Source organism: Vicugna pacos, unplaced genomic scaffold (genome assembly GCF_048564905.1).
Source record: "Vicugna pacos unplaced genomic scaffold, VicPac4 scaffold_21, whole genome shotgun sequence".
In the NCBI taxonomy this organism is placed as follows: Eukaryota; Metazoa; Chordata; class Mammalia; order Artiodactyla; family Camelidae; genus Vicugna; species Vicugna pacos.
The window spans coordinates 17,238,187-17,261,682 of NW_027328742.1; the positions used below are offsets into that span (position 1 = coordinate 17,238,187).

The 23,496-nt window shown below is 38.4% G+C and overlaps 1 protein-coding gene and 1 long non-coding RNA gene across 2 annotated transcripts in view; one reads left to right on the forward strand and one right to left on the reverse strand.

The window, feature by feature from the left end:
* The window catches only part of LOC107035307 (intermembrane lipid transfer protein VPS13C-like), a 61,438-nt gene extending 51,120 nt beyond the window's left edge, over positions 1-10,318 (reverse strand). The window contains 6 exon segments of the mRNA XM_072957640.1: positions 272-637; positions 3,368-3,460; positions 4,800-5,029; positions 6,189-6,433; positions 7,632-7,801; positions 10,187-10,318. Of these exon segments, the coding sequence (XP_072813741.1) occupies positions 272-637; positions 3,368-3,460; positions 4,800-5,029; positions 6,189-6,433; positions 7,632-7,801; positions 10,187-10,318 (1,236 nt within the window).
* Positions 10,319-11,605: 1,287 nt separating this feature from the next.
* LOC140694493 (uncharacterized) lies at positions 11,606-13,188 on the forward strand. Its single transcript, XR_012070123.1, has 3 exons — positions 11,606-12,002; positions 12,209-12,620; positions 12,724-13,188. It is a non-coding gene; the product is annotated as an uncharacterized lncRNA (long non-coding RNA).
* Positions 13,189-23,496: the final 10,308 nt, after the last annotated feature.

A 23,496-nucleotide genomic window follows, 5' to 3' on the forward strand; every position in this document is an offset into this window, starting at 1 on the left:
AACAGCACACTTTTGACACAAAGAATATATGTAAAGAGGGTGCATATTCTTTTACTCTCTTACTTTACTGCCATAAACAAATTATTTAGCAAAAGAACCTTAAAAAATGACCAAATAAATAATACTACATAACAACAAATTCTGTTAGAATGTACTATCTATTCTTATATATACTTGCTATGTTCATACAACCAAAAAAAGCTCACTTCTCAATTTTTCAATTGTACTTTTGAGAAGGAGCCGCTGCAAGTACTAAATGATGTGGTCATACCTCTAGTGTCATGTCAGCAGCAGCAGCCATCAGGGAAGTCCAATTCTTAATAGTTCCTGAAAACTTAGACTCCGCCAATAATAAAGGTACAGTTCGATGCCCAAGGCCACATTCTAAGGTAACTTGAACTGACTTCACAACAACAGCACAATTTTCCTCTATCGATGGAGTTTCAATGTCTCTGAAATTCTCTGTTATTTCTGTTGCCATGTCAACACCAAGAAACCAAGAGTTATAATCACTAATGGATTTGATGCCCCAGAGATTTTCTGTTTCCTTAGACACATCTTTGGATTCATCTTCTTTTGCCTTTGGAGACATAGCAGCCATTATTGTCATCACAGTATTAAGAATTATGGGTGAAATCTTCAAAAAAGAAAGCAGGAAAATTTTTAGAATTCTTTCCCAGATGAGAAGAATTAATACATACTATAAAAATTTTTAAGTAACTAATTAAAATTTTAATTACATTAAATTCATAACTAAGGAAAACAAAAGAGAAGAACACACAAAATCATGTGTCAAGTCAACTAACCTCATAACAGTGACCTCTGCCCAGGTTATCTAGAATTAAGTAACTAATGTGTCAACTGTCAAAATCTAAAGTTAATCAATTCAGAGTAAAACAGTGTTACGTGAATAGAAGAATGTAGAAGTGTAATTGAATTTTACATTTTTCACCCAGCTACATTATCTAAACTAAGTGTGTGATCCTCATCAAGATAACACACACGGTATATATATATGTATGTATGACTAAAACATTATGCTGTACACCAGAAACTGATACAAGATTGTAAACTGACTACACTTTAATAAAAACAAAAAGTAAAAAAATAAAATAGATAAAAAGCGAAGTCCTACTACATACAGCACAGGGAATTATATTCAATACCTTGTAATAGCCTATAATGAAAAAGAATATGAAGAGAATATATACGTATGTATAACTGAACCACTCTGCTGTACACCAGAAATTAACACAACATTGCAAACAATACTTCAATAAAAAATTTATAAAAAATGTAAAAAAAGATATACAAACATGGTTTTCATTTTTCTCACTGAAACAGGAAACCTGAGAATCACCACGGACCCCCTTTCACCCTGACTTGCAAATTCTACCTCCTATTATCTCTGGATCCTATCTTTGCTCACTTCTTCATTCCAATCATCGTGCCTTAGTTCTACAGCAGTAAAGATTTCTTCTATGTCTGGTCAACACTGTATCAGCCCACCCTCCACATGATTTTCTAAAATTCAAATCTGAGCGTGTCATTCCTATGCTTAAAATCCTCAACAACTTCCCATACCTTCAGGATAAGATTCAAACTCTATTCAGCTTAGGACTCAAAACTTTTTGTGACCTGATGTCCAATCAGTTAGTTACCCATGGTTTTCCAAAGTTTGAGCAATACTGGGTTAAATAAGTTAAGTGGATTCCTTTATTGTTCACTTCTCACAACCCTTCCTCGTTTAGTATGCTAAAACGACACGATTACATCACCAAAAGAAGGATCCAGCATGCACTGCTTCCCAAACTTAACTGAATCCTTTTTCTCCTTGCCTTATTAATGTCACCTATAATTAGTGTTCTGAATCCTACAACTCCACCACGCCATTCTCTCCAGCCATAAGGGATCACCCTCTCAAGTTCTTAAAGGATTTTTCAAACCTTTGCCTTTGGGCATGTTGTCAGTTCTGCTTGGATAACCCTTCCCCTCTTTCTCCATTTAACCTCCCTCAGATTTTCAAAACTCAGTTCAAGAAGCCCCACTTCCTTACAGCTTTCTCTGATGTCCTAGTCTGAGCAGGAGGCTCCTGCCTGTGCTCCCAGTAGCGCCTTGTGCATGCCTCTAGCACTGAAAGCTGTAATCAGTTGACACATTTCTATCTCTCACATATGTCATTAAGTTTTTTGAATGCAGGGAACATGTATCCCTAATGTACAGGACATTTTTTACACACAGCAAAAGCTCAGAAAATGTTTGTTGAATGACTAAAGTGACATATAACGAAACAGAACAATCTCAGCACCTTAACCCATGTCTTAGATAAAGTGCATACAAATTCAAGTTCTTCCCCCCATTTACCACTTTAAGTCTTTAGAAAAGCAAATCTGTTAAAATGCAATCTAAGACTATCTACTATTTAAAATATTGAGAGAAACCTAAGCTGTTATTTACATGGTAATTCAAATGACATTATTTCGAGCCTTCATTTCATCACTACTGGTTATTCACCTATATAATAAAGCTGTTATCAGAATTGCTTTCAATCACCTCAATTTTGTGCCCTTTGGACAGAGAGAGAAATAGACTTTGGAAAGTATTCTGTATCTGTATTGGCCATGAGATCATATTTAAAAACTATGAATGCCACTGAAGAACTGACTGTTTTTTTCAATACTTCAAATGTAACAGATAAAAAAATCCTAATAATTTATTTCTAGCATATATCTATTATTATAAATATTTTATAAACCAAGTAAAACATTTAATCACATAATTATTAATTCAACCAAATCTTATCTCAAATAAAAACCTAAAAATACATTATTGCAAATAAAATAACAGCAACCTTATTTTCCCATCCTTCCTTCCCATTTCATGTCTGCTCTCCCCTCCAAACCCAAACTCCAACACACATGCAAATATAATAGATAAAAGCTATCCTGATCATTTGTGTACATTTAAAAGTACAGATCACCTTGAACAACATGGGTTTGAACTGCAGGGATCCACTCATGTATGGATTTCTTCCAATAGTAAATACAATGGTACTACAAGATCTGCAGTTGTTTGGATCCACAAATGCAGATCCTCAGATACGGAGAAATGCAGACACTGAGGAACCGAGTATTCTGAGGGCTCACTACAAAGTTAAACGCACTCCTAATCCCCACATCGTTCAAGGGTCAACTGCACTCTTTCAAAGAAAACAGAAACAAACATTTGCATTAATGAGAATGTTTCTTAATGTTAGAGGTATTTATTCATTACTAAATATGTGAGTAGCATAATGCTATAGATATGACAGACATCAAAAGATAGGAAAAATAATAATTTTCACCCAAATAATACGATAGGCACTAACCTTAATTATAACTTCTTCAACATTAATATCTATATTTTCTTTTCCTGAAGTCCATGCACATTTTTTCATAAATAAAGAACAGGGCTGTAAGATCTAGAAACAAATAAAATTTACTTATGAACATGTCTTACTTAATTTGAGATCTTTAACTATAACCTATTACTAAAATCAAAAAGGCAAATTAAATTATAAGAGACTCTCTTGTGAGGGCTCCTTCAAACTCTAAGTCTATGACCACTGTTAAAGGACTTTAAGCAGTTCTGATCAATTCCTCTAGGCCAAGTTCTTAAGTAATGATGCACATTTACTATTAGAAGCTTAAAATGTTTCCTTTTGCTAAATAAAATTACTTTTAAATGATGCCCTGTGTAAAATACACCTTTAAGATATCTATAAAAGATATGAGCTAAAGACTATGGTAAGATCTTACACTTACAAAAAGGTAAATGAGGAAATGGAACTGGCATTTCATTATAATTTTTATGATCACTAAATCACTCGAAACTGTTAAACAAATAGTTCTGTTAACACCTTTTAAAAATAGACTATATAGTAAAGTAGGTAAATGAATAGTTTCCAGATGATTAACAACATGTCAGTCTTCAATTTCCTCAAAGGTCCTTATCAGAATAAATTTCAAATCTTCAAATTTGATTTATTAAAACCATAAAGCCTATATACTTAAATATCATCAAAGAAATAAATAAAGTAACCTCGCTCTTGAATGCGGGTATTAGTACTGCACAACTTTTCAGTTTTAAAAAAATTAGGATGTGCTTTAAATAGAATGATTAGCATAAGCTTTCTGCTGACATGTCAAAAGAAGATGATCCCAATAAACAATGTTTCATGATAAAGTATAAACTAAGCTTAGCACTGCATTTCCTTATGCAAGTCACTCTGTCCACAAATTTCTTTTTATTTAAAATAACACTGCAAAAGAGTCACATTAAATAATGATGCTCTTAAACATAAAATTACCAATTTAACATTAAAAATCGGTATGGTAATTAAAATCATATTTTTCAACAATAATGTGAAAGTATAATTGAAGTTAACTTGTAATATAGCAAAACAATCTCTTTCAGTCACATGACTCCAAATGAATTTTTTCATTCATTCATTCATTCATTGGATGTACTGTAGGGAGCAAAAGCAACAGCTGAAGAGGAATGTGGTATTGTACTAAAATTCAAATAGTGTTCGGCGAAAGATGGTATAATGAGAATGAGTTTGGAGGTAGTACACAGTTTTGTCACTAGCAGACATGGCTAAATCACTTAACATCTTTGCAATTCAACATCCTTTTCCATAAAATCTCAAGCTGGAGTAAATACTCTGAAGTCCTACAGAGCTCTCACATTCTCGATTCTATGAATCAACCATTTCTGCCATCCTTCAATCCAAGCTCAGGATATAAGGTAATTCTTACTGTGGTAATGTTCTTTCCTCTCTTTTCTCTGAGAAAAGGGCAAGCAAGTACTTTAAGGTCTCTCACAGAGGCTTCCATCTTCTGTTCGAGTTGGGATGCTGACAGAGAGAGGTTACACTGGAAGGAGGCTGTCAGAGCAGGAGCGTCAGCCTTTGTCAGACTGGCAACAAATACCACTTCTGGATCTGTGATCTTGGCCTTTAAAGTCATATTTGGTCTTACAGAGTCATCTGAAGAAACAAATATAGGAACCATAAACATTCTAGTAAAGTAAACCTTGTCACTTGTGTACATGTTATCTATAATTTGCTAAGTTGCATCTAATATCCTATTATGGATACAGTAAAATTAACAATATTAATAACTGACTGGTTAATATGAATGATAACTGGTTATTAACAAATGCTGGTTATGTGCAATCTGATCCCTGTTGTAAGAGGATCATTCCCACTTTGACCTAACAAAAATAATCTTGTTTTGAAGTTCTTTTTGTCAGAATCAATGTGCATGTATATATATATCTGAATATTACATCACGTTGCAGGAGCAAGGAAGGGGAAATGAGAGGGGAATATCAGGAGGAGGGTAGGAGATCCTGATAAACTAGACAGACCAATATTGTTTGTTTATTTTGATTTCATCCTGAAGTATATACTCCGTGTTGTACAATCTATAGTATAAATACATTAAATGTATATATGAATACAGAGATATCACATGATCACAGTTTAAGAAAGGTAAAAGGAAAAAATAAAATTCTGACCTTCCCAGTAAACAGCAGTTTTCCAATCTTGCTGAGTTGCACATTAGAGAGAAAAATGCCTGACCTTAGACAATTATAATTTAACAGAGAAAATCATTGGTCTATTCGGCAATACTGGAATAAATGGTTTATGGGTCAAGGAGTGGCATCAGCATACATGGAGACCAGACATCTGCAACCCCTCTCCTGACTTGGAAGAGTCTGAGGTGATGTCCAGGGCTGTCACGTTGGGTCCTCCAATACCCTCGCCTTCTGCTTTTATCTGTTTAATTGCTCTTCAATATGCTATAATTCTTCCAAGTATTTTCTTTGAATAAGACTCCCTTTCTATAAAACAGGCTGCCAACCACAGGCTCAGATTATTAACTCCCTCTATTTCTGGATGAGTAAAGAAATGTTAGTGGCAGAGCTGGAACCAGAGCAGAGGTTTCTTGGCCCTGATTCAATATATATACTCCACCTCTCTCTTAAAAATCTATCCTTACTAAAGTTATTCTACTGAATACATTTAAATTCAAAAGAGTAACTTTATATTCTTAAATTATCTAATTCTTTTTTTTTCCTGTGTGTAATTTCTGTTAAAATACATGACAAGTTGTCATCTACAACAGATAAATTCTGCTAACCTTTCTCCATCTTGATTTTTGGCATGACAGTCTGTCGTACTGGAATCTGTGATTCTTTGGCCAGATTTTCTGGACTCTGAGGTACAGCTTTGATAAAGAAATCTGCCACAGTCATCAGAAACTCCACACTGGCACAGACATACAGCTTGTCAAGAACAGCATCAATATGACTTCCATTTTTCCCTTGTTTGTAATTTATGTCAATCATAGAGCTGTTATCTTGGCCATTCTTCTTATCAATCATTCTAAAAAAAAATAAATATACATCCATTATGTTATTCCTGCTAAAACAATTAAAAAGATGAAAAATTTCCTATACATCTTAATAATTCTTCTTTCACCTTTCAGCTTCCAATCTGAACAGAAAACAGATCAGTATTAAGTGGAGTATTAGCTTAATACTCCAGTATTAGTTTAATAGCTAATCAGCAACCAAAATATGGTCTCATAATCTCCACAGCAAAGTTCATGTTAATAAGCAATTACAGAATATTTCATATAGAGAAACAAATCAATGACTGCTGAAAGGAAGTTTGGCAATTAGCAAAATGAGCCCCCAAAAATTTAAAAGACAATCTCTTTACATTATTTTACAAAATAAAACATCCCTGAAGGAATTTATCTCCAAAGATCATCCTATACAATTGAGCGGTGAAGGCTACCCCAGGACATGCAATTTGCAAAAGAGAAAAGCTGGTTGCATGAAAGCACTCTGTCCTCATTTACTCACTTCTTAGAAAAACAAAGGGCTCAGAAATACCCAGCATACATTCAATGGAATCCAACTTTAGGTAACAACATACTTTTTCTCCAAAAAACATCAAGGACAAAAATATTATGCATCTCATTATGTGAGAAAGGAATAAAAATATAATTAGGCTATTGAAGTTGCATATTTCTCTATTTCTCACTTGATAGTAAGGTGATATAAATTAATCTTTCAAAAATGGGTTGATAACATGAAAATTAGGGATTCCATTTCTACTGAAAGTTTTAAAAAAATTTCACAGAATTGTTTTAAAATATATAGACAAAATAAATAAGACAAAGAAAAATATTTAACTTTAAGGGTTTTTGAAAAAAGATTCTGCTTACTGGGAACAATTTAGAAAAATATATTACCAATGAACCATACCATGCGGATTTAATTATTAAAATTCTTGTATTTTCTTAGTTTCCACTTTTAAGACAGGATTTTATTACTAAACTTCCCTTTAATTCAAACTTTAAAGCAACAGAATGTGAAACAGCAATACTTCATGATGCACTTCAAACTGAAATATGACCAAAGACCTCTTCTGATAACCCCAAGGAACAGGATCCCAGAAAGGATGATCATGAGACCCCTTCAGACAATCTCAAGCCCAGCGATCAATGCCTGGCAGCCATGCCAGGTGCAACGCCAGCCTTACATAATGTACAGCAAGTTCAGAGATGACAAACCTTGATGTTGCTCTCTCAATTCCTTCCCTGAGATCATCAAGGGTGCATGTCTTAAGCTTAAGGTTGACATTCATTGAGCCATCCTTAAACATCTTCCCTCCAGAGGCCATAAGGTGCAGCCTGAGTTCGCCAAGCTGGAAACTGTCATTATGAAATGAAAGTTTGGACTCCTGTGGTGTATTTTACAAGCAAAAGAATCAATTATCTTCAAGTGCTATGTAATTGCTTCTAAACCTATTTCTTAACTCAGAAATCAAAAGCAAATCCATACCACAAATTTTTAAAGTATGGGTGTTAAAACACAAAAGTGGAAAGAGTAATACACATGTTTGTGATTGTGTAAGTACATACAAATAAATACGTAAGAGTGTGTGTGGATACTCGACAATGGTTAACATATAAAAATTTCTGATTTACAATTCAATGCAAATACAAATAATCAGGAAATTGGCAATCAATCATTCTAACCTATAAATATTTAATGAGTTCTTCTATAAAAAGCGTTGTGATAGGAAGCATGGGCCTTATAAGAAAGGATAAGGCAAGGTAGGTGATCTCAGTGAGCTTATAACCTAACTGAGAAAGCAAAATAGAAATACATTACAGGGAACATCAAGAAGGTGAGAACTAACTGAGCCTCAGACACTGAGTGGAATCAGACAGTCGAAGAGGAGTTAAAAGACACTCCAAACGGGGAAAAGACATGAGCAAACAATTCAAGATGCTCTCAGGGCACAAGGTACACGTTGGCATCTTAGGCTTAAATATTCCAAAATATTCCAATAAAAGAAAGGTAGGGAATGAGTTCTAGAAAGAAATATGGAGGCCTAATCAAAGTCTCAAATCCTAAACTAAAAGATTAAAACTTTTTGTATCGGAAAAAAACACCTCAGTCTTTATTCCACCATAACACATAGCTCCAAATTGTTTAGGTATTCCCAGGTATTAAAAGAACAAAACCCAACCAACCAACTTAAAAAAGATATATAAATCTTCAGGGAAGTAAAAGATGATTAGTCATAATTGCTCACTACAGACCAGGGCATTGATATAAGCAGTACTGGTGATGGGAAATTCTTAGTACACTGGTTGTAACTCCGTATCTTCTCTCACTCAAAAGAATACACTGGATGTAAGTGGGTCAGAATGAATTTATTATTGGAAAACTTGGAATGCCTTTAATTTATAAAAGTGTAAATAAATAACTCACAAAATCGAGATCTGTAACTATTCACAGCAATGACCAGTGACACATCTACTGATCACAATGTAACAGTGTTTGTGGTATGGTTACTGAAGTAGACAACTTGGAGCCACTGAATGGTTTTTTTTTAATTAATTAAAATTCACATAACACTGAAGGTTGTCTAAGTAGAATGAGAAGTTGTAAATGGCTACATGAGACTGACTGAGGAAACTGAATGTGTGCCAGTATCTAGGACGGATGAAAGGAAAACGTGCACCTAACAAGGATGCCACTGCAGTGCTGTAAGTGTGAGCCAAGACGTTTCAAATAAAGCAGCAATGATTATTGCCAGGAAAGAACAAATGTTCACTCAAAGAAAAAACTGACAGTACTCGGTGTCTGAATGAATGAAGAAGGTCAACAAAGAAGAAGTAAAAGAAGACGCTGAGATCTAAGGCTGTGGAACCAGGAGAATGACAGCATCTTAAGCGAAGCAAAGAAAACAGTTAACTGTTCATTCTCCATTAGGTCATTTTCTGATCTCTTCATTAACATTAAACATTAGAAATTAAGGCAATCCATTGTACAAGCGACAGATTCTAGTCCAAGGCTCAACAGTAACAATGGATGAATACTGTGTAACTTTTACAAAACAATATGAAATGTAAGATAATATACAAATGGACATTAAAAACAGATATAATACCATAATCAGTGCATATTATGGGTATTATATGACATGTGTATTATAAGTTATTATGATATAACATTAACTGATATAATCAAAAAGATTTATTAAAGGACACTATCTATATAATAAAAAGACTGCTTTCTAAAACATCATTGACATATTATGTGGTTCAAATCATTATGGCACTAGACCTTGGTTCCTAAATTCACTAATCAGTACCCTTAATATGTAACTACTACATACAAAATTTACTCAGTAGAAACACAATTAATGTTTGTATATCATGGATAACTATAAATTTTAAAATTCAAAGGTTCCAATGCCACTACTGAATTACTTTCCTTAAACAGTTAAATATGCATATATATCTAGCTATATTAAAGAACTGCACATGTAATTAATTATTCATATATAAAATTCTTCTCATAAAGATAGGTCTAAGTGTGTTAGTGCTGATATTACTTGGAAAGAAGTAAAAACTTTCCCTTAGCCTAGTAAGATTAGAAACACTAACAAAGTGAGGACAGAAAACAAGACCAATGTAATACTGCAGGCCAAACAGAATATAATATTCATATCGAGTTTTAAATGAATAGTCACATCAAAAAATGACAATATTCTGAAGTTGAATATCAAGAACTAAGGACTTATTCCTAGATACAGAAATTAATTACATACCTGGGTGATATCATTGTTATAAAGGACAATGGAAAGAGATTCAAAGTGAAAGTCAAACTGGAGAGTGACATCCTGATCCAAAGAAAGCTTTGAGTCTGGCAAATCTTGTTCTGATGGTTCAAATATAAACATGAAAATTGAAAAGCTTTTAAGTAGGTATATAATTTTATACATGTTTTAAAAAACAGTATAATAACTTATTATTCTAAATTTATATCATACTTCCTAGAATTCTTTAAGTCACTACAAGGCAATTAACAAAAATGGCAATGTATTCCATTGATATTTAGTACAGAGCAAAGTGACAGAACAACTATCTACATTGAAAAAAAAGAGAGGGCCTTGTAAAAAGTATCAAGACAACGTTTTTTTAAAAGCCCTTCCAGAGCAAGACTACTTTGTTATAGTTTATAATTATCAAAGCATGTCACTTAACTGGTTACAAGCCATTCTCAAGAGATTATGAAATCAGAGCAACAGAAAAGTAAAATACTTTGTCCTAGAACAGACAGCTAGTCAGTAAAAGACTGTCTGCTAGTGTAATGCACTCCTCACTAATTAAGTAACTTAATTAGGTAATTAAAAAATTACCTTTATCACCCAATCCATTACCTTTACAAGCAGAACAGAATAGAAATTAAAAGCAGAGTCAAAGAGAGTGCAAATACAATGTGGGACACAAGGTCTCTGGGATTCTGAGGTGAAGAGACTTTGAGAAGTAATTTAGACTTTTCCCTCATCTTTAGGCAGAAACTTTTTAGACAAAGAATAGATATTGCTTTCAATCACTCTTACAAAGTGATTCTATAATCTCTTTTGAAGACTGATTCTACGATCATTTATAGGAAATCTATCCTTACAAGTTACTGGAAGAGCAAACACTGCAGAACTTCCGCCACATAAAGGCTTCTCCAAGTCGGAAGACTCTGGGGTTTTTCCCTCACTTTTCCTGAAAATAATTTACATTCCAGGTTACATTCATTACAACCTGTCCTGGGGCCAAGAGGGTGACCTCCACCAGTAACTGACTAACAGGAGGCACAGGAGTCAGCCACCTGAGAAGCAAGATGGTGGAGCAGAAGGACGCTTGTAGCTCACCCTCTCCCACAGATACACCAAAACTCACATCTATGGACCCGTTGAGCCAATCAGAGCACCTGTCGAACTCCGACAGAACATCGCCCTCTTCGAAAGACAAAGATGCCAAAAACCTGGTAGGAGAAAAGGAAAAAAGAAAGAAGAAAAAGCAAAACAGTGCAGGACTGGTCCCGCGGGGAGGGAGCAGCAAAGGAGGAATAGCACTTGTTCGCTGGGTCTCCCCCCTCCAACAGAGAAGCCAATCGTAAGGGAGCATTTAATACCAACACAGAAAGGTATGGCTGCCTGTCACTGCCCACCAAGCCAGCCTCTGCCCTGTGGTGTGATTTCTGTCTTGTTGTCCTAAATGCCCAAGTTAATGTGGCCCGCTTTGAACACTCAAGCCACCTCAGACTTCAGACTCATGAGTTAAGCACATCTTCCTCCTTCCCCTCACTTCCATCCCTCCTTCTTTTCTCTTCCTCTCTCTCTCTCCTTTGTCATTCATTCACTTAGCTTATAAGGCCACTTCATACAGCCTCAAGGACCGAGTGATGCCTTCTCTCTCCAATTCCAAGTCCACACTGCACACACTGAGTAGGCCATCTTTTCTCCAGCCAGCTGTGCCTGTCTTAGGTTGTCCTCCTCTGAGGATCTTACCCGTCACTGGCTATCCAGCCGTCCATGCTGGACACATTGGGTAGGCCATCTCTTGCCCAGCCGGCTGTGCCTGTCTTAGGTTGTCCTCCTCTGAGGATCTTACCCATCACTGGCTATCCAGCCGTCCACGCTGGACACATTGAGTAGGCCATCTCTTGCCCAGCCGGCTGTGCCTGTCTTAGGTTGTCCTCCTCTGAGGATCTTACCCATCACTGGCTATCCAGCCGTCCATGCTGGACACATTGAGTAGGCCATCTCTTGCCCAGCCGGCTGTGCCTGTCTTAGGTTGTCCTCCTCTGAGGATCTTACCCGTCACTGGCTATCCAGCCGTCCATGCTGGACACATTGGGTAGGCCATCTCCGGTCCAGCCGGCTGTGCCTGTCTTAGGTTGTCCTCCTCTGAGGATCTTACCCGTCACTGGCTATCCAGCCGTCCATGCTGGACACATTGGGTGGGCCATCTCCGGTCCAGCCGGCTGTGCCTGTCTTAGGTTGTCCTCCTCTGAGGATCTTACCCGTCACTGGCTATCCAGCCGTCCATGCTGGACACATTGGGTGGGCCATCTCCGGTCCAGCCGGCTGTGCCTGTCTTAGGTTGTCCTCCTCTGAGGATCTTACCCGTCACTGGCTATCCAGCCGTCCATGCTGGACACATTGGGTGGGCCATCTCCGGTCCAGCCGGCTGTGCCTGTCTTAGGTTGTCCTCCTCTGAGGATCTTACCCGTCACTGGCTATCCAGCCGTCCATGCTGGACACATTGGGTAGGCCATCTCCAGTCCAGCCGGCTGTGCCTGTCTTAGGTTGTCCTCCTCTGAGGATCTTACCCGTCACTGGCTATCCAGCCGTCCATGCTGGACACATTGGGTAGGCCATCTCCGGTCCAGCCGGCTGTGCCTGTCTTAGGTTGTCCTCCTCTGAGGATCTTACCCGTCACTGGCTATCCAGCCGTCCATGCTGGACACATTGGGTGGGCCATCTCCAGTCCAGCCGGCTGTGCCTGTCTTAGGTTGTCCTCCTCTGAGGATCTTACCCGTCACTGGCTATCCAGCCGTCCATGCTGGACACATTGGGTAGGCCATCTCCAGTCCAGCCGGCTGTGCCTGTCTTAGGTTGTCCTCCTCTGAGGATCTTACCCGTCACTGGCTATCCAGCCGTCCATGCTGGACACATTGAGTAGGCCATCTCTTGCCCAGCCGGCTGTGCCTGTCTTAGGTTGTCCTCCTCTGAGGATCTTACCCGTCACTGGCTATCCAGCCGTCCATGCTGGACACATTGGGTGGGCCATCTCCGGTCCAGCCGGCTGTGCCTGTCTTAGGTTGTCCTCCTCTGAGGATCTTACCCGTCATTGGCTATCCAGCCGTCCATGCTGGACACATTAAGTAGGCATCTCATTCAGCCAGCTATGTGACATTTCTCACAGCTTGTTTATCAGTTCAACCCATGGTTTGTTCTCTACAGCCTTCAGGCAGGGCCTACAGTTTCCTGATAGCCAGTTGTTGTCTAATATCAACAACCACCCGTCACTTATACTTTTCGTGCCTTTTGCCTTTATGCCTCAGGACATCGGCTCAATTCACCTTCCAGAAATTGAATTTGCCTGTCCTCCACTATGATATCTCAAAAAGACCTCAGCTTTATCTTAAGACTCAGCTGTCTCTACCATCTGAGATCTCTTGATCTAGTCAGGGCTACAAATCCCAACTGTGGCATTTAGAAATGGGATAAAGATGGGAAGGATGATAAAGCTGGAGAAAGGAATTAACATTTGTTTCCCCCCCACTATGTGCCTGGCTCTGGGCCCGGCCCTGACACATCAGAGGTTTCCATTCTACTTCTGAAGAACAGCAGGGAGGTTGGAGACGATACTTCCACTATCTGTGACTTGGGTTAGGAAATAACTCTCTCCATCAAGATCCCAAGTGTTTTCATTCATGAAAACTAACCCACTTCCTTGAATTACTGATTTTCAGTTGCAGGTCTGAGAATTGAGGAATATCTGTAATGAAATTTTGACCCATCTACAACAAAATAAGAAAAATAAGGGCAACAAAACGCATAGGCTAAAATAGTCTATGTAAAGGGTTACCCTTTGTTCTGAGACCACAGTGGAACAATATGTTAAGATGGAGCAAAGTGATTCCTTATTGGAAAAATTGAATACAGCCAAAATTATCCTTCAGAATTTCTTATGAAGGTACAAAAATGAAGTCCAAGCCAATCACAGCCTAATTTTCCCACAGCATGGAATAGATTGCTAATCCTATGGTTGAGTGTATCTGATGAAATAATTGGGCTTCCTTTACGTGTCATGATGTTTTCAAAAACAAACCTCTTAAAGACCTGAATGACACATAGCTGAGGGACATGGGACTGCAGACTCAGGGGAAGAGAAGATTCACTGTACACCCAGACCTGCTAGGAGAAGGGAAGATTCGCACCTTCCATGCCTTCATCAGTCCAGAGTACATGCTCAGTAAGTGGAAACAGAACAGCCGACAGACTGTCCCACACTCTTTAAAGTGTGTACTTTTGAACGTATATGGTTGAAGAGAAGTCACAAAAGTTAAACGGCTATATGACACTTTGTCCTTTCATTGTTGTGTTTTAGTTTTTGGTGGGGGAAAAAAAAACAAAAAACCTTCCTTTCATGACATGAGGTTAAGATCAAATAAAACTTTTAGTAAAAAAGGAGTTCGAAAAATAAAACATTGACAGCCTTGTATCAATCTCCAAACCCTTTTAAAGGATACTTGTTTGTGAAATTCAGATCTCTGAATATGCAAGTTATAAACTTAATATTAGAATAGTAAGCAGCTGCCATAGGAAACACGGGGGGGGGGGGGGAGTTGCAGCCAATATCCTAAGGTCAAACCTGGATTCCTAAAGAAATGATCCATCTAAAGACTTCTTTTCAAGAGTGCTGAATTTAAACACCATTACTTTTAACCTATTTTTCTAACTTTCCATGGTTCCTTCTCATAGCATAGTTGAAAATTTAGCAAAAGAATAGATTTACCGTGTCAAAATCTAGTTCTCACCCCACTCAGATAAACCTACTCCACTCCACCTCAAACTCCACATCTAGCCCCTCAGCCAAAACCTCAGAGTCATTTTTGCATGTTCCTTCTCCTTCATCCACTTCCAATCCAACAGAGAATCTTGCCCATTCTCTCCTTAAACCAGATCCAGATTCCAACACCTGCTCACCACCTCCAACCCACAAGGGACTGTGCAGATTATCACAACAGCTTCCTCACTGGCCTTGCTGGTTCAACCCTCGTCTACTCAGCACAGCAGCCTCAGCACCTCTACTAATGCTTAAGTTAGATCAACATTTATCTGCTCAAAACCTAAAAGTGGCTCCACATCATTCAGAATCCCAAGTTCTTACTCTGGCCAACAAGAGTGACTTGACACATGTATCTCACATACTTCTCTGACCTCATCTCTTGCTGCTACTGTTTCATGAACTTAGGACAGTGTCTGGCAGAAGGCAGCTGTTAGACAATGGGTATCCGGCTCTGTTATCACTAGCGTTACTTCCATTACTGCTACTGTTACTCCCAGCACTGTTTTGTCACCCACCACTTGCTCCCCTCCAGCCACACCACCTTTCTTGCTGCCCCCAAACACACAAAGTGGAGTTCTGCCTTTACACTCTGCATTTACTGTTCCCCTTGACAAGAACACCCTTTTTGCCAGATATCATCCAGACCTTTCCAGGCTATCTGCAGGACTTCCTCACTCACCACCTTCAGCTCAAATACTCACTCAGTACGTCCTTCTCTGACTACTCTATTTTAAAATTGCAACTGCTCCCTCTAACCATGACACCCCATCCCCTTTCCTTGTTTAATTGTTTTCCTTACAGCAACTACCACCTTCTAGTACAATATATAGTATCTATTTTTTGTTGTTGTTTATACTTGTCTCTCTATATTTTAACATAAGCTCCAAGAGGGTAGTGATTTTGTACATTTTGTTTACTTCTGTATACTGGCTAGCAGATAATAAATATTTGTTGAACAAATAACATTCAATTATTATATTCAGATAATCAAAAACCACTAACAATTTACTGAATTTAATATCCATTCATGTATTTTTAAAACTCCTTAGAAAACTAGAAATATTAGGGTATTCTCTCAATCAGACAAAGGTAGCTTTAAAAAAATTCTACAGGTAAGGTAACATTTAGTAGTGAAATATTACATTCCTTCCCCCAAGGCTCAGAATTTAACAAGGATATCCACTCTCACCATTTCTATTCAATATGGCACTGGAGGTCTGAGCTAATGAAATAAGGCAAAAAGAATAAAAGGCATTAATATTATCAAAGATGAAGTTAAACTGTTTCATTCAAAGATGATGACTGTCTCTGTAGAAAATCCAAAAGAATCTATAAAATGTTAGGACTAGTGAGTGAATTTAACAGTATCACAGGGTATAAAGTCAACACCCCAAAATTCATTTTACTTTTAAAGACTAACAACAAACACTTGAAATATAAAATTTTAAAATATCATTTATATCCTCAAAAAATTAAACACAGGATTACCATATGATTCAGTAATTCCACCTCTCATATGTAAACAAAAGGATTGGAAATAGAGACTTGAACAAGTATCTGTACACCAATCTTCATGGCAGCATTATTCATAATAAACAAAAGATGAAAATAATGTCCATTTATACATGACTGGAGAAGCAAAATCTGGTATTATATATAGTAGAACATTATTCTACAGTCTGAGAAAGGAATGAAACTATGACACATGCTACAACATGGACAGGTGTTAAAGGCACTGTGCTAAGTGAAATGAAGCAGAAGGACAAATACTGTATGAGTCCATGTATATGAGGTGCCTAGGACAGTCAAATCATACAGATAGAACGCAGAATGGTAGTTTCCAGGGCTAAGCAAGGGAATGGAGAGCTATTATTTAATGGATACAGAGTTCCAGAGTAGGATGATAAAAAAGTTCTGGAGCTGGAGAGCAGTGATGGTTGTACAACAACGTGGATGTACTTAATGCCACTGAACAATACATTCAAAAATGGTTAAAATGGTATATTTTATATTATATGTAGTATCACAATAAAAAATATCATTTATAAAATCATCAAATGCCTAGGAATAAAATTAATAAAAGATGTGCAAATCCTCCACCCTAAAAACTACAAACATGGCTGAGAGAATTTTCCAAAGACATGCATAAATGGAGAGAATTACTACATTTATGATTAGAAAGACTCTATTATTAAGATGTCAAGTCTGCCCAAGTTGATCTATAGATTCAACGCCATCTCCATCAAAACCCCTTGATTTTTGCCTTTGAGTTTGCATTTTCCATGGAGCTGCCTTTTCAATGAACAGGCTTATTATAAAATTTACACAAAAAGCAAAAGATCTAAAAAGCCAAAACAATGTTGAAGAAGGAGGAAGAGGAGGAGGAGGAGGAGGATGAAAAGGAGTAAGAAGATGAAAAAGAGAAGAATTTACACTACCATGTTTTGAAACATACTCTAAAGCTATAGTCATTAAGAGCAAGTAGTACTGGCATAAGAATAGACAAGAAGGCCAAGGGGACAGAATACAAAGTCCAAAAATACACCCAGACACTATGACCATCTGATTTTCAACAAAGATACCAACGAAATTCAGCAGGGGAAAGAAAACTCTTTTCTATATAGTATGGGAGCAACTGAGTACCTTTATTACTGCACACTGTACACACTCCCCCAAAATTAATTCTCAATGGACATGGATCTAATACTTAAATGCGATGGCTAAAGCAATAAAGCTTTTTGGAGGAAACCCTAGAATGATGTACTTGGGAACTGTGGCAAAGATTACTTAGCTAAGATGCAAAAAGCACTAATTATAAAGTGGAAAAAAATATGATAACAGACTTCAACAAAAGGCAAAACTTTTATTCATCAGAAACAACATTAAGAGAGTGAAAAGGAAATCTATCGACTAGTAGAAAACAATCATAGTACATATATTTAACAAAGGATCTCTATTAAAAATACATAAAGAATTACTACAAATCAACAGTAAAAAGATAATCATAAAAATATAAGAATGAAAAATACTCAACATCATTAGTTATCAAGGGAAATAAATTAAACCACAGTGAGATATTAAGAGATCCTCCCAAAAGGACAAAATCTAAAAGACTGGTGATGCCAAGTGTTGGTGAGGACACAGGCAAGTGGGAACTTTGGTACACTGCTTGTAAAATGTCATCCCGTGTTTGGAAAACTGGTTAGCAGTTGCTAACAAAACTGAACTTCCACTTAAATTAAGCAGGCTCACTCATATGACAAAGAGAAGTTAAGTCTATATGTCCACAAAAAAAGTGTACAGAAATGTTCACAGCAGCTTTATTCACAAACAAAAAATGGTAAGTGCACCAATGACCATCAACAGCAGAATGAATGAATATGATACAAAGGAACAAGCTATTACTGCACACGGAAGAACCTCAAACACATTATGCTAAATGAAAGAAGCCAGCATCAAAGGTTGCATATGTATGATTTATATGACATTCTGGGAAAGGTAGAACACTAGGGATGGAGAACAGATCACTGGTTGCCAGGATCCGTTGTGGGAAGGAGCATTTGGATTCTAACGGGAGATTTGGGGGCTGTATCCTGACCATGGTGGTGGTTACAGGAATCTATTATGTGTTAAAACTCATAGAAATGTATACGTAGAAAAACAATGAATTCAACTGTATGTAAATTTAAGACTATTTACATCTAGTGAAAGGAACCAGACACATTTCTATGCAAGAAAGCATAGCGTACAAGTCCTTTTACCTAAGGCTGAAAAACAGACCAAACCTACCTATGGGGAAAGAACTCAAAAGAGTGGTTAAATTGGGGTCGTGATATGAATGAGAAAGGGAACTTTCCGTGGTGAAGGAAAGGTTCTAAATTTTCACCTGTGTGGCAGTCACGTGGCTACTGATGTCCTTGAGCTTTATACTTAGACCTGTTCACTTTACCTCAGGAAAGTTTTGCAAAAAATTTTTCATCTTGACAGGCACGTGATTATGAAGAGAATGCTCAAAACTTCTTATTTTCCCACAACTGAATTTTAATTGATACACTTAAGTCCTTAAGTTTTTGAGCATTAAGCTTTCTTTCTGGCAGGAAATTAGGTACCTAAAGGAGCTTCTTAATTCTGTCAAATATTAAGTCAGAAGCCAAAGCCACCAGCTCCAGATCTCTGACTTCTTCACTTATTACTAAAAACAGCCTTAGGGGCCAGGGAGCCTGGGCTTTCCCTGCACTTTTATGAGACTTTCCTCGATCTGAGCTCAGTTAACTCAAAATCTGTATGTGACTCAGTCAAACTGTTATGAATCCAATAAGAAGACATTTGCACTCTGGGTTAGAGGCACAAGAAAAATGCTGTAATAGTTTAAAAAAGAAACTCACATCTCCCATTAAAGGTGTATTAATTCCTTTTTGAGTTTCACCAAACAAAAGATGTTTAAATCTTGACTTAAAAGGACGTCAAAGCAACACTTGTCAGTATGCAAAATCTAGAAAATAATGCAGCAAGAAAGCACTAGCCTTCGGATTAGCTATTATATAGACTACTTTCTTTCCCCGCCTCGATTCATAGCCCCCATGGGAGTTTATTAATGTAAGGCTAAGTTCACGTTAATTAAGCTTCACTGCCCTTGACCGCTTAAACAGCTAATCCATAAAAAACGCAGCTGCTTTTGGACAGATAGATTTATCTATCCGAAATCCATGTATTCATAGATAGGTATCTCTATGTACTTGTGTATATACAGATATGTAATTATTGACCATTTTTTCCTTTAACACTTCCACTGCTTCAGCCAGACTGCATTAGCATCGTGCACCATTCATGGATAAATGCACTGCCATTCACGTTTGCAGTCCTTCCTATGTGGAAGAAAACTGAAATAAAGCTGCAGCATCAACCATGTGAGTTTGAACCTCCCCTTGAGCAGTGGGTATTTTTCACACATCTTCTGAAGCCAAGTCTCTGGACTCCCAAGCCTTAAACTGCTAAGCAAAGTCAAGTGGAGTGTCCGTGCCAACGATGAGAGAGCCTGACACAAAGAAGTACCAGCTGTTCATCACTGTTTCATGTCCACCTGGACCTCCCGTTTGGCTTTATCATTTTTCCTGCAGCCACCTCAAGCTAACCACTCAGACCGAATCACTATGGCAACTCGTGAATGCCTTCCGCTCCATAAAATGACTGCTTCTCCCCAGGTGCTTTCTTTACCAGGCTGTTAACAAATAGCAGGGCAACTGGGAATGAGCCTGGGAAGACCTGGCTGGGACAGGGGGCCTGAGGTGACCCCTTCGCACACCCACCCGTGGTGGTATTGCACACTGTGGCCCCCAGCCACCTCACCTGAGGCCACGGATGGGATGCTGAGGCCCTGGCAGTGCTCTGTGTGGCAACAATTCTCTGTAAAGAGGCAGCACCACGTTGATCCTCGAGGAAAGTAGGTGCTAAACGTTTGACTCACAATGAGGACAGGACCGCATTGTTGAATAACGTTAGACTACTTGTCTGGGCTTCGACTCCCACAGTTCTGTGACAATGTCCCAAAGATGCAAAGATAAGTCACCTTCAGGACATGTTCCCTTGTATGTGGGAGACAGTGAAAGTCTCCCTCCTTTTCATTCATGACAGCAGCCCTGACAGCAGCCCTTTCAGGTCCTTAAACAAAGGAGTGAGAGATTTTTTTTTTAAGCCCAGTAGGAAAGGAAAGAGGAGAAGGAATTCTGATATAGTGCACATGCCCTGGAACAGCAAGAGCGAAGCTGGGCAGATTGTGGTCCCTGGGGAGGCCATGGGCAGTACCCCCATGCTCCCCCAGTGGGAGAAGAGGGGACTGAGAGCTTCCATGGGCCCATAACCCCCTCACTTCGCTACATGGAGTCAGCAGTTGGGAGACTTTGCCCTTCTGTGGTCCCTAACTGGACACTGATGCTGTCACAGACACCATGGGGATCATCACAAAGTCCTGGGCAAGGGAATGCTTAGGTCCCAGGTCAGTGCCCATTTCACTTCCATCTTCCACAGAACACAAATCACCAAAGAAACCAAGGTGCTTCCACACTATGTGTCTTCACGGATCAGATTTTCCTCTACCTCTAAGACAGTTAACCCCAAGCATCCCCACTCCCTCCTCTTCCTCCTGCGATGGGACGTGCCCGTGCCCTTCGACTCCCTCTAGCCAACAGCTGATGGAATTTACCTTTGCCTTCACCGAAGACTAAATTGTATCATTAAGGCTTCCATCTGAACCTTGTTATTTTGACTTTTTGACTTGCTTTGCACTCTCTGATATATAAAGTAGCAACAATTTCTACAACGAACAAGTGTATTTGTCCACCAGAAATTCTTTCTGTCCCTCAGCTTCCTAATGGTTATGTATTTGAGAATCTGAAAAATTGCCTGGCGTGATTTAACGAGAGCATTTAAACAGACTTTTCCTACAAAGCTTATCAGCTAGTTACTTAACCTGTATGAATAGGTTAAATATTTTCCATAGTATTTATACAAATATGATACCTGGCTTCACGTCCAACCTAATAAAAAGGAAGTTATTCTTTCCTTAAATTACTCCCGTTTCTTTTATTTTTATCTTTCCCTTCTTTACAACCACTTGACTAACAGAAATGCACAGGGCAGATGTGGAAATGTCACTTTATAAATACAAGATGCAGCCAGTATACTGTTGTTGTCCTTGTTTTAGGCAAAGAAAAGGTAACTATTCCTCCAGGATGTACGCTTTGGCCATGAAACTAAGGTCTAAAATCAAGTCAAAGGACTATGTCGAGTTAAAAACAACAACAAACTGGAAATGAAACAATCTATGTGCTGCATCCAGAGTGGTGAAGCAGAGGCTAGTGTGATACGCAGAAAGTATCCCAGCACGTTCTGGGTGCTTAACAAAGTGCTCCTTGTTTCTGTTATTTCCCAAAGGCTCCAAGCACAAATACGCTGCAAATTCTCTGCCAATGGAGAAACGCTCTGCTAACGGCTTCATTCATTCCCACAAGCTATATTTATTCATTTTTCAACCAAAGTGGCATATTGAACATGTATTCCTGGAAATTCCTGAAATCCATTCATTAGGCTTTCAGCTAGCTTCTCTTGCACCTCCACATTCCAGGAGCCAACCCCAGCAAACCCAAGTCCCAGATGCTCCACAGGCAAATGCCTTCATATCCAGCGCCGGGCAAGGAAAAGGCCTTTAGGCCAAGACTGCATGATGGTGAGAGATCAGCTAGCCCTGCATGCATGTCGCCTTTTAACTCATAGTAAACCCAACACCCTAACTATGACACCACCCAAAATACTGCCTTCCGTTGCAGGTCCTACGCCTTCTGCCTTCTGTTTGTTTCCCTAAACTCAGAATAGAAGCAAATTAGACGAGCAGATGGCTGATACGCTCTTGTGATCTGGGACAGCCCTTGAAAGTAGGCAGGTGGGAGGGAACAGCTTCAGACCAGCAGGTCGCCCACTGGCAACCTCACCTCGGTCATTCCGTGCAGCCCAAGAGACAGCATGTCATTCAGAGGGTATACAGCCAAGACCCTGACAGCTACAGCTCAAGGACCATCATGCCCCCAGCACAGTTTATGTTTCTCAGTAAACAGGGAAAGAAAGCCCCCTGGAAATGCATCTGAAATTGGGCAGTTTCTAACAGAACTAGAACTAAAATGTAAGCCTTTTTTAAATTACATTTTCCCATTATAAAAAGTTCTAATTGGGAAACACTATGGTTCTAGTGCTTCAATTTACCTACAAAACCAGAAACACCACTACATACAGCTAATGACAAGTGACCTCACAAAGATGTCACAGCTGATGTCTGGAACAGCAACAGGATATAGGGGATAGTCCCCCCAAAAAGTACAGAGACAAATGAATTATTCCATCAACAAAAAGAGGGGCCAATCTAAACATCAGTATATGAGACAAATACTACATGGTATCACTTACGTATGCAATCTAAAAAAATACAACAAACTAGTGAATGTAACAAAAACGCAGACTCACAGATACAAAGAACAAACTAGTGGTTACCGATGGGGAGAGGAAAGGCGGAGGGCAATACAGGGGTAGGGGACTAAGAGGTACAAACTACCAGATATAAAATAAGCCACAAGGATATAGGGTACACCACAGGAAAACAGACCAATATTTTAAAGTAACTATAAGTGGAGTATAACCTTTAAAAACTGTTAATAACTATAGTGTACACCTATAACTTATATAATACTGTACAGCAACTATGCTTCAATAAAAAATAATAATTTAAAAAACCAAAATACAAACATGGTATATGAATGCCTCCACGAGAAAAACACTAGGTTGGGAGTCAGGAGACCTAGGTTTCAAGTCCTGCTCTGGGGGTCATCCAACATATGACCTCTGGGTTTCTATTTCCACATCTATGAAACAGACATTAGATTTGATGATCTCTGAAATCCCCTTTCTGCTTGAAATGCATATTGGCCTGTAAGGGACTGCATTTTCAATTTAAACCCCT